The sequence below is a fragment of the Bombus pyrosoma genome, linkage group LG6 (genome assembly GCF_014825855.1).
Source record: "Bombus pyrosoma isolate SC7728 linkage group LG6, ASM1482585v1, whole genome shotgun sequence".
Lineage (NCBI taxonomy): Eukaryota > Metazoa > Arthropoda > Insecta > Hymenoptera > Apidae > Bombus > Bombus pyrosoma.
In genome coordinates, this window is record NC_057775.1 from 10,594,788 (window position 1) to 10,607,835 (window position 13,048).

Consider the following 13,048-nt stretch of genomic DNA (forward strand, 5'->3'; position numbering starts at 1 on the left):
TGCTATTTACAGATAAATGTAAAATAATAAATATAGAAATATACTTAATATTTTTACAATAATTTGCATAAGTACATATATGCTACATATAACTTTATATTTATTTGTAATTATGATATATTTTTATTTATTGATGTAAGTTCAGTTATATACCAATATTTTCTCTCTGATTCATACATTAATATAAAATATTTTCTAATATTATAATTAATAAAAATAATTAATAACGATATTTTGTAGAATAATCTTTTGGTGAAACAACTAAACCTCTACCTTTTCTGGCACCTCTGTAGACTGTTTCAATAATATCAATCATTTCTTGTTTGTCCTCTAATGTCCAGTTTATTTTATTATTATTTCCAGTTCCCAAATCAATCATTATATGTTTATTTCGAAAGAAAAACATAACTGTACAAGGATCATACAATTCATACCTGTAAAGAATCATACTTATATCTCTCTGAAAATGTATATTTTTAATAGTATAAGATAATAAAAAACATTATCCAGTTTACTAACTAAAATAATACTATCAATAATGATTTAAACAATATTTTATCAAAATATAAAATAATTTCTTAAGATTTTTAATTGCATACTAAACCTTACATTTTATTAAAATCAGGTACTTGAGTAATATCAACTAGATAAATGACAGCAAAGTTTTTTACTTTTTCAGCAATATTATAAAGAACTTCATCCATTTTCATACACATTGGATCCCAGTCATGGCCAAATCTAATAACCTAAAAAATTTTGTTTTTAGTTATAATATCATATATAGATAGTCACTATAGATAGTACAATTACGAGGTGAAATTTCATTCATAATAGCCATTAAAAGTTAATGCAAATCAATTCGAGACTTACAACTACTCTATCTTCTTCAGATAATATTGCCTGATCTACTTGCCATCCATTGTGGAGATGCGACAACATATAAGACATTGTTTTCTGTTTATCAAATACAGATCCAAGAAAAGTGAACAAATTTAATGTAACCTATATTTTTATATTCAAGTTTAGAACACTTTTTATTGGCATATATCACAAACTAAAAAGTGTAGAATAACAATATATTCTACAAAATTATGTAATAATTATACACTATTTACATGGGTTTTATCATATGATTGAGATTATAGAATAAAGGTTTCTTTTAACTTCTCACAATATGATCAACACCACCGCTATAATACGTTTATTTGCGAAAGTCAAAATTTACCACCCATTATCCCATTGCTACCAACATATTAGCAATAATTTAAAAAATCCCTAGTTTCATTTTAATCTCTTCAATTATATCTAGTTATGTAGTATATTAATATTATAATATAAGATTATTAAATTCGTTCTACAATTTTATTCTATCGTATATCTATCTTTTCATACATATTAAATAATTACAATATATAAATTAACAATACAATTTCAAAGTTTTATCAAGATTTAAATGTTTTAAATCTGATCTATTTCTTCCAATAATGACAATAAAAATTATGTTATTAGTTGGTGAAATATTATTTTCTATCATCGTTATTAAAAATTTTTAATTTTGATTGATTTAGTAAAATATCTAAATATGTATTAAGATAATTAAACTTGGTATATTTTAGATTTAAAAATATCTCGGCTTTCTATTTGCACATCATACACATGTTGGCGATGGGCAATAAAGGAGTATAAATGTCAACGTGTACATATCTCGTGTGCATACCTACCATTCCTTGTTTTCTCTTTTTTTATTTCAGTAAAAATAAAGAAAAAGGTAAAATGAAAGTATTTATATACTTGAAAAAGAACATTACAGTTAGTATTATGTATTACTGTAGATATAAATCCTATGCACATTTTATTTTTATTGCTAAATATAAAATTTTTACTTACATACTTTACTTAAATACTAATCATATATCACATAATCATAAGGAATACACTTGTTTAACATAAATCTTTTATACTCTGAATAATTGGTATGTTTTATACTATTTCATATACTATATATTTTTTCTTAAATTACAATATATATTGTGTATTGTTACATTGATTTATAATTATTGCATTATTTCTTTAAATGTTATACTGAACATGAATTAAAAAATTAGGATTACATTTGACAAATAGTATTAAGCTTTAGATATGTTAATGTTTTATAAATATATCTATAATTTATTATATATAATCAAAGATTTATAATTAAATATATATATTTAATACACATACATACACATATGTTCAACAGTTTTCTAAAATGTTAAACATTAATAACAGTACATTTATAACTTTAATAAAACATCTTATTTTGTAGATGAAATGATCCATTAACTTTTATATTATAAAAATTGTTATAAAAAACATTATATGATGGAATCACAACAACGTAAGTCTATAATTTTAATATAAGAAATTGTAATAAATAAATTTAACATAAAATTAAATTTAGTATGTCTAATGGATTAACTAATATATTGATTCCTTAATCATTCTCTGATATCTTCTTCTTAATTTATTTTACAGGAAGTGCTCAGACACTAAAATACATTAGTTTAATTACACTTACATTACAAAATGCCCTGGTTGGGCTTAGTATGCGTTATGCACGTACAAGATCAGGAGATATGTTTCTTTCATCAACTGGTATATTACATTTTTTTATACAAATTAATTATTGTATTTATTATTTTTATTACATTCATGTAAGTTATTAATGTATAATAATTAAATGTTATTTCAGCGGTAGTTATGGCGGAGGTTGTTAAACTTTTAATATGTCTAATATTAGTTCTTGTTGAAGAAGGAAACTTTCCAAAATTTGTTGATGCCCTAAAGTCAACAATCATAAAACAGCCTGTTGATACTCTAAAAGTATCTGTGCCATCACTTCTATATGTTGTACAGAATAATCTTTTATATATATCAGCGTCTAATTTAGATGCAGCAACTTATCAGGTATATCCAATACTTAAGTATATATTTGATATTTTTCACCTATTAATACTATTTATTACATGCTTTTTATACATACTATTCCTCAGGTAACATACCAATTAAAAATTTTAACAACAGCATTTTTTGCTGTGATAATACTACGAAAGTCTTTAAAGAATACTCAATGGGGAGCTCTAATATTATTAGTCATAGGTGTAGTATTAGTACAACTAGCACAAAGTTCAGATACTGCTTTACCATCTGGTATAGAACAGAATCATTTACTTGGATTCTCAGCTGCCTTAAGTGCATGTTTTCTATCAGGGTTTGCAGGAATATATTTTGAAAAAATACTAAAAGATTCAGATATATCAGTATGGATGAGAAATATTCAATTAAGTTTACTATCATTACCTTTTGGATTAATTACATGTTTTGTAAATGATGGTGAAATGTTACGAAAACAAGGCTTCTTTTTTGGCTATGATCTATTTATTTGTTATTTAATTGTACTTCAAGCAGGTGGAGGTCTTATTGTTGCAATGGTAGTTAAGTATGCAGATAATATACTTAAAGGTTTTGCCACCTCTTTAGCCATTATAATTTCTTGTATAGCTTCTATATATCTTTTCGATTTTAACTTGAGTTTCCAGTTTTCTTTAGGTGCAATTTTAGTAATATGTTCGATTTTTATGTATAGTCACCAACCAAAATCGACATTTGTCGATAAACATTCTCGAAGTGATAAAGTTTAATGTAAATTAAACTAAACTTATTTGTAAGATGAAAGTGATATTTCCCAATTCAGCAAGTGTTTTAACATGTTCATTCAACAACATAATTTAATACATTTCTTCTATATAAAATGGGAATCTCTCTCTCATATGGTTTACTTATTAGTATCTATGTCATATCACTTACTTTATCAGTATTCTATTATACCTTCTAAGAAGAGGTATAATGGAATTGATCAAATATATAGAATCGATCGAAGAATAGAATCAATCAAATTGATTTCCTGATATTAATCATAATCAATAATATAATTTATTGATAGCTCAGAATATTTTCATAAGAAAATACAATTAATGGACCATATGCTAGAGAGAAATAAGAATATATAAATACATTATTGAATAAATTCTATGTTAAAATTAACTAAGATCAAGTATTACATCAATATATAAAAATATTCCATCTAAAATATATCTTAGACATTGAGATATATTTTTAGAGTATTATATATAAATAATTTTAATTAGAATGCATATAAAAAACAATAAGATTGTTTCCTTTTAATTTATATATTTTTATACAATGTTACAATGTTTGATTATAGATATAAGTATACATATGTATCGACAAAACTGAATTCATTATTATTGTACTTAAGTTTTAATAAATATGTCTTACAATGCATGCGCAACTTATATATTAAAATATATCTATTTACAATTTTAAAATATAATGTAAATTGTAGACTAAAAGAAGTAAGGAACAAGATGAAATAATTCTTAATTTTGTAATGCATTCAAAATATGAGGGAAAATACGTTTGGTTACAAAAGAATCAACATATGTACTTCTGTATAGATCTTATCTCTCATCGTTACTAGGGTCATTACATATAACAGTTACAAATAATAGATACTAATTTCAAATATCCAAATTGTAAAATATGAAAACCTAGAATTAAATAATATTTATATAAATATTACTATATTATTAAAATTATAAATCAATGGAATTTTGTTTAAATATTTGAATAATATCGATTTCAGATACAAAGGATCGATAATAAAAGTTACTTACGTAATGCAAGTAGTGTTGGAGAAAATTAAGTGGTAGTGTCATGCAAGTTGGCAAGCGTGTACAGTATTGTTGAATGCTGAATCGCTGCAGTGTAAGAAGCAGAATTTTCGATTTCCACTCGGTATATAAAAGTAACGATAAGAATGAGTGAGCCTCAATCGAAGAAAGTCAAGATGACGAACTCATTGACACAACTAAAAGAAATCACAACCATTGTCGCCGATACCGGTGACTTTCAAGGTAAGTAATAAAATAAGTTTTAAATAAACGATTTTGCACCTAATACACATACGGTCAAAGGTGAAGGTGACTAAAAAAAAGTATGGTAGAGATACACCAATAGCGCACTTTTAATTTATCTCTTAAACATCTTGTTACTTGAAGAATAAATATTTTTTATATATCTATTTTATTGTACATTCATTTTATAAATGCATATATGCATAAGCACTATAATAAAATACGCAATACTTCATTAGAAAACTAATATTAGTTTAAAGTTTAGATTACGTTACGCACATAAGAGTAGGGGAAATTACAAAATCTTCCGATCTTACGATTGCTTTTTTTTTAATAGTTTCATAATAATGCTATTTATACTTATCAATATTCTATAAAAATGTAACAAAACTAAAATGTAACTAGATTATTATTCTTTATCATCGTACATTTTAAAATATATAAATATATAAAATATATTTTATATTACCAAGTACATTATGTGATTTTATTGTAATTGTTATATCATTAAAATCATTGTATTTTCTCTTAATGAATAATTTATAACATATGTTAAAAAACCAAATTAATTGCATACAATTTTAATTATGTATTTAAAATGTAAAATAAGTAGTTTTAGTTTGATTCATTCTATTATAAATCTTCACTTTATAAACCATTCTTTTTAATACTATGTAGATAATATTTTATTGAATTAAATAGAAAAATTTCTATTTATCATGCAACGTAATCCGTAAGATATGTATGTATGTATCTATTACCTTTGATCTATAGATGTCAGTGATAACTCTTGGAATGTATGTAAATAAGTAAATATATATGAATGTCTTACACTAAAATATATGTTATTACAAACTAAAATAAATGTATTATCTTATTACTATATAAAATCTTTATTAATGCATTAATTTATTATTTCATTATACTTTTTAATTGTTTTTAGCTATGGAGCACTTTAAGCCAATAGATGCAACTACAAATCCTTCTTTGATCCTTGCTGCAGCTAATCAAAAAAAATATGCTCACTTAATAGATAAAGCTGTACAATATGGAAAAAAGTCTGGATCGTAAGTATATTATAACATTAAATAAACAAATTGAAAATATAGTTATTATAATAAATATTTTAAATAAATATGCTACTTTTACTATTACTTAAATGCCCATTATTTTACAAATTTTTAATATATATTAAATTTATTATCTTATTAAAATATTAGTACTAAATTATGAGATATTTATTTTAACACATTAAAGAAAAGTATATTTTTTAATACTAATTTGTAAAAATTAATACACTGAATTTTTATAGTTTTTAATTAGTAATTATTATAATTAAAAAATATATAAATGCTCGTTTTAGTAGATAGATTTGTAGATATAGAATCTATGGTACAGTAAAAGTTAATTTAAGACATTATAGGAATTATAAGGGATAAAATGATATACGTGAACAGAATAGTATACATATCAAGAAATATAAAGGAATTAAAGTAAATCTGTATGAAAATGTAGGAAATTCTATGAAGATTAGTATTAGGAATGGGAGAATATTAAAATTTATAAAAAAGAAAAATAAAAGGAAGTGTATGCAGCAAAAGGTATGAAAGAAAAGAAGTATTCACTTGAAATTATAACTGTGGTAATAATTAATATGATAATTTTATGACTTACGTGGCTTCTTAATTAGAGAAATGGGAGACTTATAAACTAATGTATTTGTTTCAGTTCTTTGACAGAACAAGTTGAAGCAGCTTTAGACATTACATGTGTTCTTTTTGGCAAAGAAATCTTAAATATTATACCTGGTAGAGTTTCCACAGAGGTAGATGCTAGGTTGTCTTTTAACAAAGAAGCTAGCATTGAGAAAGCCAAACGGTTAATTGCTTTATATGAAGAACTTGGTGTAAATAAAAATCGTGTGTTAATTAAGCTTGCTTCTACATGGGAAGGTATTCAAGCAGCAAAGTAAGCTGATCTCATTTTTATTATCAATCAGCTGTTTAATAAGAAGTTTAAACTCAAAATAGTGAAATTCATTTGTGTACAGAGAACTGGAAGAGAAATATGGAATCCATTGTAATTTAACGCTTCTATTTTCTTTTGCTCAAGCAGTTGCATGTGCAGAAGCAGGTGTAACTCTCATATCACCTTTTGTTGGTAGAATTTTAGATTGGTAAGTTCAACAATATTTTTTATAAGTATTAAAAAGCTGTACAAACGAAGTGATTTCTTAGGTACGTGGAAAATACAGATAAAAAATTATATGAACCTAAAGAAGATCCAGGTGTAATATCTGTAACTAAAATTTTTAACTACTATAAAAAGTTTGGATATAAAACAGTTGTCATGGGTGCCTCATTTAGGAACATTGGTAAATATAAAGATTAATATTTATTAGTGGGTTAAGATTATTTTGAAATTAATTATAGTTACTAAAACTAGAGGTTGTAATGAAAATTATATTATATGATTTTTTCATTAAGGTGAGATAAAAGAATTAGCTGGTTGCGATTTTCTAACTATAAGTCCCAAGCTATTAGAAGAATTGGAAAAGAACTATGAACCAATTCGCAGAGTACTTACAGTAGATGCAGCAAAGAAATCTGATCATAAAAAGACCAGTTTGAATGAAGCTGAATTTAGGTGGCTTCTTAATGAAGATCAAATGGCAACAGATAAATTAAGCGAAGGTATTCGAAAATTCACAGTCGATGTTCGCAAATTGGAGAAGCTATTGCATGCAAAGATACAATCTTAAATATAACCAAAATACTTTTCTTAAACATACTTATGTAACAAATGTTTTATCGTAAATATTGTACACATCAGTACTAAAAAATAATAATTATTTCGAATGATAAGTTTTCAATATGTAATACATTCCATTCTTTGTATCTCCACAATACGTGAACAATGTACAAATGAACATAGAAATTATATCTTTAACATTAAATAAAAATGAGATATTAAGAAAGTACATACTTATAAAGATTTATTTCAGGAGTTTAGTTTATTTATTCCTGATAAAGTATATTAGGACACCAAAATGGTGCACTTGATTAATTGCATGTAATTATGTAATTAGCTAGGAAATCAAAATAATGTTATATAGAGAAGATTTCTGAGAATTAAAACAATCCTAGAATAGTTAAGCAATTCACCTTGTAGATCGAAAAATTTAATTTTTTAATTTTGTCATAAAGAGATTAATTCTGTTATTTCATCGTGAGGTGGTTATAATATTTCAGAGCCTATGAGTATTGTCCACGTTAATTATTTCTTTCATGATCCTTTTAGAAATCGCGGAAGGAAATGATTATTGAGAACTCGACTTTTAATGGTAAGAAATAACAAATGTTTTATTAAGTAAGGAAACGAACTAAACAACTACAAGAATTACAAGAAAGAAAACACAAATGCTATGAATTGAAATTAAACATCGGAAATGGCCTTTTCCGTTTGAAGTATTGCGCCCTAATATTCGTTTCTACGAATGTGTTTATAGTTGTTTGTATAATTCACGGTAGTACCATGATAAACTCCAACGATCATGTGAACAGATCTCGGCATTCGCTAATGAGAACTATTCAAAAATTGTATCGCGTCTAATCGTAAAACATCAATATGGACGGTCAACAAAGTTCGCATTCTTACGAGATAGACAGAAAGAGAACATTTCTGTTTCTATCTGAGACACTCATAGCATATCACGAACCGTACAATGAGAATCTTCTTGCAACGATGATTCGATGTTAATTTTTCATAACTAGTCATGACCCAATTTTCAGATACTCAGTAAATTTGCTTATAACTAAGAAACCAGGGAGACTATTTAAATAAACCGGATAAAGTATGATAAAACCAATCTCAATTAATTCTTTAGGTTCTAAACTTTCATTTGAGCCAAGTTAAGAAATTTTGTTTAGGAGCCAAAAAAATTTTAATTTCTTAATTTTGCCACTTATTGATTGAATGTAATTAAATATTATATATGTATACTTCAAATTCAAATATTTCAGGATTAAATAATGGGCACGATATGTTTAAGGTTGTTGAATTTTTTTTTTATAATCAACAAGGATATTGAAGAATAAATATATAGTATAAATATATGTATAGACCTTATAATTTCTTTAAAAAATGAACATGAAAGAAATAGTTATAGTTTATTTTCTTCTCCGACATTCATCAAGTAGGTATTTATATTTTTTGTCTTAACAGTATCAAAGAGGAAATTTCCTCTCTGATAGTACCTTGTTCGCGAAAAAAGACTATTTTTACCGTTGCATGTGGTCCTTGAAATACTGTAATTTTGTCCTGAGAAGTTTTTTATACAACAATAAATAAGGCAAATATTTAGGTGATCCCATTTAGCTAAACCACTCTATATATTTTAAAAATACGAAAATAAATATACGAAATGAAGTGATTATGATGTATGTTAGACTGAAAGTAAACCATTAAATTAAACTAAACTGTATGGAATGATTTTGAATTCTACCCTAACCTTGTTCAATTAATCGAAATTGTACTCCAACGTTTCTAACCTCGTTTTATTATTAATCAAATAATTATATTTGTCAGGTTGATATTAAATTTTCCAAAATGCCGAAGAAAAAGACAGGACAAAGACGGAAAGCTGAAAAACAAAAATTAAGGCAGAAAGAAATTAGAACCGCTAAAGATCAATTAGATTTAGCTAAATTTCCATGCAATGCAGTAATGGTAAATATGATATATTATAATATACATCAGTATTATCATACTTTAACCCTTTTACAAATAAATACCGAAAATAAATCCCAATTTCACAAATATATTTTTTATATCATAAAATTTCAAATATATTAATTATTAATATTATCAATTAGTAGAAAATATTTAAAAATAGTCTATGTCTCATAAGCAGAGTATCAGTATTTCTATATATCACACTTATATCTAATTTTTAATAAAGGAATGTGACAAATGTAGCAAGAAACAAAAAAGTAGAGCCTTCTGTTATTTCTGTCAAAGTGTACAACGATTACCAATGTGTGCTCATTGTGGAAAAATAAAGTGTATGTTAAAAACAGGAGATTGTGTTGTTCGTCATCCTGGTGTGTTTAATACTGGATTGGGTATGGTAGTAAGTACATGTAACTTACATATAATTAAATATATATATAATTACTTATAATTAAATATAATAATTAAATATATTATACAGTATAAGAAACTATGAGAGTACAAGTAACAAACACAAATTTTTAAAGGGAGCCATATGCGATCATTGTGAAGCATGGGTTTGTCATGGAAGACGTTGCCTTACAACTCATGCATGTATATGTCCATTGATAGATGCAATTTGTCAAGAATGTGAAAGAGGTGTATGGGATCATGGTGGTCGAATATTCCGATGTTCATTTTGTAATTGCTTTCTTTGTGAAGATGATCAATTTGAACATCAAGCATCCTGTCAGGTTTTGGAGGCAGAAAGTTTCAAGTGTAAGAATATAAAAGAGATAAAAATATAAGTATAAATGTATTTTATGTATAATTATATTTGTGTCATAATTTTTGGTTTATTGTAAACAAATCAATATTTTTAGGTCAATCATGCAATCGATTAGGACAATACTCTTGCTTAAGATGTAAAACATGTTATTGCGAGGACCATATTAGAAGAAAAGGGTTTAAGTATGAAAAGAACAAACCTATACCTTGCCCCAAATGTGGTTTCGAAACATCTCAAACAAAAGATCTTAGTATGTCAAGTAAGTAATATATTTAATTCTAATACTACTTTTTTATATCTACATTTAATTAAAAAGTTATAATTTTTCGTAACTATTTTCAAAATTATATTTTCTATTTTATTGTAGCAAGAACTCATAAATTTGGTAGACAAGGTGGAACATACGAATCTGATGATGAAGGTGGGTATAATTATTATGGTAAAGGTTTTAAGTATTTTAACACTTGCTTATTGTCTTTATAGCCTGCTATATATCATTTTTTTACAGGAAATCAATCACAAGACTATATTCCTGAAAATCATACATCTTATCGGGAAGATGAAGATGAAGATGATGATAATGATGAGGATGTCGATGATGATGATGATAATGATGATGATGATGATGATGACGATGACGATGATGATGATGGTGATGATGAAGGAGAAAGAGAGCGGGAACATGAGCTAATAAGTGAAAATCAAGAAAATTGCAATAATAAATTGCATCAAAGTATTAATAAAAATGTTTAGCAAAAATTTAAATTTTGCAACTAAATGTAAAAATGGAAAAATAAATATATCATTTTGTTGTCTTTATAACAAATTATAACATGCTATTCTTTAATATGAAAAATTGTATATCGAATATCGATACGTATAGGATAAAGCTAATTGGGAAACCTAATAGTTCCTGACTATTAAATAATAATACATGAAAATATTAAATTTATTATACATCGGCTTTATGTAAAATAATTAGAAATTTTACAAAGCAATGAATATGGACGTATTGCATATACAGAAATGTATGTTACACACGCAATGAGGTATATTCAGATGGAAATGCAAAAGTATGAGAGCCAAAGGCATTAACACTTGGCAAAAGTCCCGCATTTGGAATAATATTCCATGATAATGTCAATGTTACATTCTTATTTCCCCTAGAAAAAGAAGCAAATATTAGGTTAATTTATAAAAATTTATAATTTCTTTGATTAAAAAATTCTACTTATAATTATTAGAAAAAATTACCTTAAACCATTACCATCATCCCAGAAGTAATATTTTGTATTCATATTTTTAAAATCAAGTACTGCATTATCCCCGCGCAGTACTATTTTATCCCATAACACTACCTAGGATACAGAAATATTTTAATATAACATACAAAATGAATATGATTATAAACTAAAAATATTCCTATATTATAATATTTATGTTATACCTGATTAAAACCATTATTTTCTGTTTGATACTCTGCTGTGAGATATAAAAATAATTGTTTAACATTCCAATTAAATAATGGAGTCAGATGTATATATACTAATATGTGTAAAGAAATGATATATTTTATAATCTTATATTATTATAAAAAGATAAAAATTAATATAAATATAAACAAAAATAAATAGAAAAGCTTGATAAATATTCCTATTGATATAAGTAAGCTTAAAGTATAAAAAATCAAAATATTCAAAAGTATAATAGATAAGTATTTATATAATAAAAAAGGATATCAGTTTGTAAATCAAATGTTAAGTATCCCAAGTCATTTTTTTCTCTTGAAGCACTGTAGTCTGCTACATTTTTCCTACAAAATAAAACGTGAATAATTATTAATACATTTATTTTCATAAATAAGTAAATAGTATTAATTTTAACCATTGATAAATAAATATTAATAATTTTAACCAAGAGGTTTATATTATATAGTTCTTCATAAGGTCTACCATAATTCAAATAATATTTTCATAATATATCATGTAACATTTTGCAAAAAAATTTATATTACGTCGAAATAAGTTTTATATTATATTATATTATATTAGATACATAATCCAGTAATGAAGAAGTCAGATATAATAAGTCATAATTTGAGATGAAAAATCGTGAATAAATAAGTTTATCTTTTTCCTGAATTTACTCTTATAATATCTGTAAAATAAATTCACTATACTTACACAACTACTTTTACAGTATTTAAAGTTGCATTTGCTCTGTAATCAATAAATACAGTAGAGAGAAAACAACAAAATGTTAGACACGCCGAAACAGTCAAAGTATATGCCACAATAGCATTACCGCGCGTAAAAACGGTATGCATTATTACGTTTTAATATTGATGATTAGGGTATACAAAATTCGTATTTAATAAATCAGTTAATCGAATCATGCATCAAAATATTTTAACCAAAATCATCGTCACCTCGATTTCGATTTTCAACGTCAGCACTTCGACACAATGGAACACCGGGTTGGTGTTCGAAAATATACCGAATAATGTACCGTGTTCACAAATAAAATAAATTTTACTTTATCAGTCAATGTTAGTTTACTTAAATTATGT

General features: G+C 25.2%; 5 protein-coding genes across 8 annotated transcripts; 3 read left to right on the forward strand and 2 right to left on the reverse strand.

Annotated features, from left to right (window-relative positions):
- Positions 1-80: 80 nt before the first annotated feature.
- LOC122568649 (thioredoxin-like protein 4A) lies at positions 81-1,227 on the reverse strand. 2 transcript variants are annotated; one of them, XM_043728613.1, is made up of 3 exons: positions 914-1,227; positions 610-746; positions 81-434 (listed from the first exon to the last, which is right to left on the reverse strand). In XM_043728613.1, the coding sequence occupies exons 1-3, from the start codon at positions 914-916 to the stop codon at positions 221-223; spliced, it is 354 nt and encodes a 117-aa protein (XP_043584548.1). In that variant the 5' UTR covers positions 917-1,227; the 3' UTR covers positions 81-220. The 2 variants fall into 2 exon arrangements, with proteins under 2 accessions (XP_043584548.1, XP_043584547.1); XM_043728612.1 differs by having other exon boundaries at positions 871-1,222.
- A 161-nt stretch (positions 1,228-1,388) lies between these two features.
- On the forward strand, positions 1,389-4,071 carry LOC122568644 (UDP-galactose translocator). Its single transcript, XM_043728604.1, has 5 exons — positions 1,389-1,768; positions 2,309-2,380; positions 2,518-2,637; positions 2,735-2,949; positions 3,036-4,071. Exons 2-5 carry the CDS (start codon positions 2,362-2,364, stop codon positions 3,681-3,683), a joined length of 1,002 nt encoding a protein of 333 aa, XP_043584539.1. The 5' UTR covers positions 1,389-1,768; positions 2,309-2,361; the 3' UTR covers positions 3,684-4,071.
- Positions 4,072-4,790: 719 nt separating this feature from the next.
- LOC122568645 (transaldolase) lies at positions 4,791-7,959 on the forward strand. The gene is made up of 6 exons (XM_043728605.1): positions 4,791-4,979; positions 5,923-6,046; positions 6,708-6,947; positions 7,030-7,155; positions 7,217-7,353; positions 7,466-7,959. Exons 1-6 carry the CDS (start codon positions 4,883-4,885, stop codon positions 7,738-7,740), a joined length of 999 nt encoding a protein of 332 aa, XP_043584540.1. The 5' UTR covers positions 4,791-4,882; the 3' UTR covers positions 7,741-7,959.
- A 1,155-nt stretch (positions 7,960-9,114) lies between these two features.
- Positions 9,115-11,388, forward strand: LOC122568646 (zinc finger protein 330 homolog). 3 transcript variants are annotated; one of them, XM_043728607.1, is made up of 7 exons: positions 9,115-9,174; positions 9,567-9,707; positions 9,940-10,110; positions 10,238-10,469; positions 10,574-10,738; positions 10,847-10,900; positions 10,988-11,388. In XM_043728607.1, exons 2-7 carry the CDS (start codon positions 9,588-9,590, stop codon positions 11,230-11,232), a joined length of 987 nt encoding a protein of 328 aa, XP_043584542.1. In that variant the 5' UTR covers positions 9,115-9,174; positions 9,567-9,587; the 3' UTR covers positions 11,233-11,388. The 3 variants fall into 3 exon arrangements, with proteins under 3 accessions (XP_043584542.1, XP_043584541.1, XP_043584543.1); XM_043728606.1 differs by lacking the exon at positions 9,115-9,174 and adding an exon at positions 9,270-9,418; XM_043728608.1 differs by lacking the exon at positions 9,115-9,174 and adding an exon at positions 9,437-9,459.
- A 34-nt stretch (positions 11,389-11,422) lies between these two features.
- On the reverse strand, positions 11,423-12,950 carry LOC122568648 (signal peptidase complex subunit 3). Its single transcript, XM_043728611.1, has 5 exons — positions 12,663-12,950; positions 12,219-12,292; positions 11,927-12,015; positions 11,734-11,837; positions 11,423-11,642 (listed from the first exon to the last, which is right to left on the reverse strand). The coding sequence occupies exons 1-5, from the start codon at positions 12,803-12,805 to the stop codon at positions 11,513-11,515; spliced, it is 540 nt and encodes a 179-aa protein (XP_043584546.1). The 5' UTR covers positions 12,806-12,950; the 3' UTR covers positions 11,423-11,512.
- Positions 12,951-13,048: the final 98 nt, after the last annotated feature.

Bases quoted from the DNA above. Each gene is read 5' to 3' on its own strand.
- LOC122568649 (XM_043728612.1), bottom strand. From the start codon at position 948: ATGTCTTATATGTTGTCGCATCTCCACAATGGATGGCAAGTAGATCAG. The intron at 747-870 runs GTAAGTCTCGAA...AAAATTTTTTAG, and splicing joins CTGAAGAAGATAGAGTAGTT to GTTATTAGATTTGGCCATGA. The intron at 435-609 runs GTAAGGTTTAGT...GATTCTTTACAG, and splicing joins GTACCTGATTTTAATAAAAT to GTATGAATTGTATGATCCTT.
- LOC122568644 (XM_043728604.1), top strand. The intron at 2,638-2,734 runs GTATATTACATT...ATGTTATTTCAG, and splicing joins TATGTTTCTTTCATCAACTG to CGGTAGTTATGGCGGAGGTT. The intron at 2,950-3,035 runs GTATATCCAATA...ACTATTCCTCAG, and splicing joins TAGATGCAGCAACTTATCAG to GTAACATACCAATTAAAAAT.
- LOC122568645 (XM_043728605.1), top strand. From the start codon at position 4,883: ATGAGTGAGCCTCAATCGAAGAAAGTCAAGATGACGAACTCATTGACA. The intron at 4,980-5,922 runs GTAAGTAATAAA...AATTGTTTTTAG, and splicing joins CGATACCGGTGACTTTCAAG to CTATGGAGCACTTTAAGCCA. The intron at 6,047-6,707 runs GTAAGTATATTA...TATTTGTTTCAG, and splicing joins TATGGAAAAAAGTCTGGATC to TTCTTTGACAGAACAAGTTG.
- LOC122568646 (XM_043728607.1), top strand. From the start codon at position 9,588: ATGCCGAAGAAAAAGACAGGACAAAGACGGAAAGCTGAAAAACAAAAA. The intron at 10,470-10,573 runs GTAAGAATATAA...CAATATTTTTAG, and splicing joins GGAGGCAGAAAGTTTCAAGT to GTCAATCATGCAATCGATTA. The intron at 10,901-10,987 runs GTGGGTATAATT...ATTTTTTTACAG, and splicing joins ATACGAATCTGATGATGAAG to GAAATCAATCACAAGACTAT.
- LOC122568648 (XM_043728611.1), bottom strand. From the start codon at position 12,805: ATGCATACCGTTTTTACGCGCGGTAATGCTATTGTGGCATATACTTTG. The intron at 12,293-12,662 runs GTAAGTATAGTG...TTTATTTTGTAG, and splicing joins AATACTGTAAAAGTAGTTGT to GAAAAATGTAGCAGACTACA. The intron at 12,016-12,218 runs ATATCCTTTTTT...TAGTATATATAC, and splicing joins AACATTTGATTTACAAACTG to ATCTGACTCCATTATTTAAT.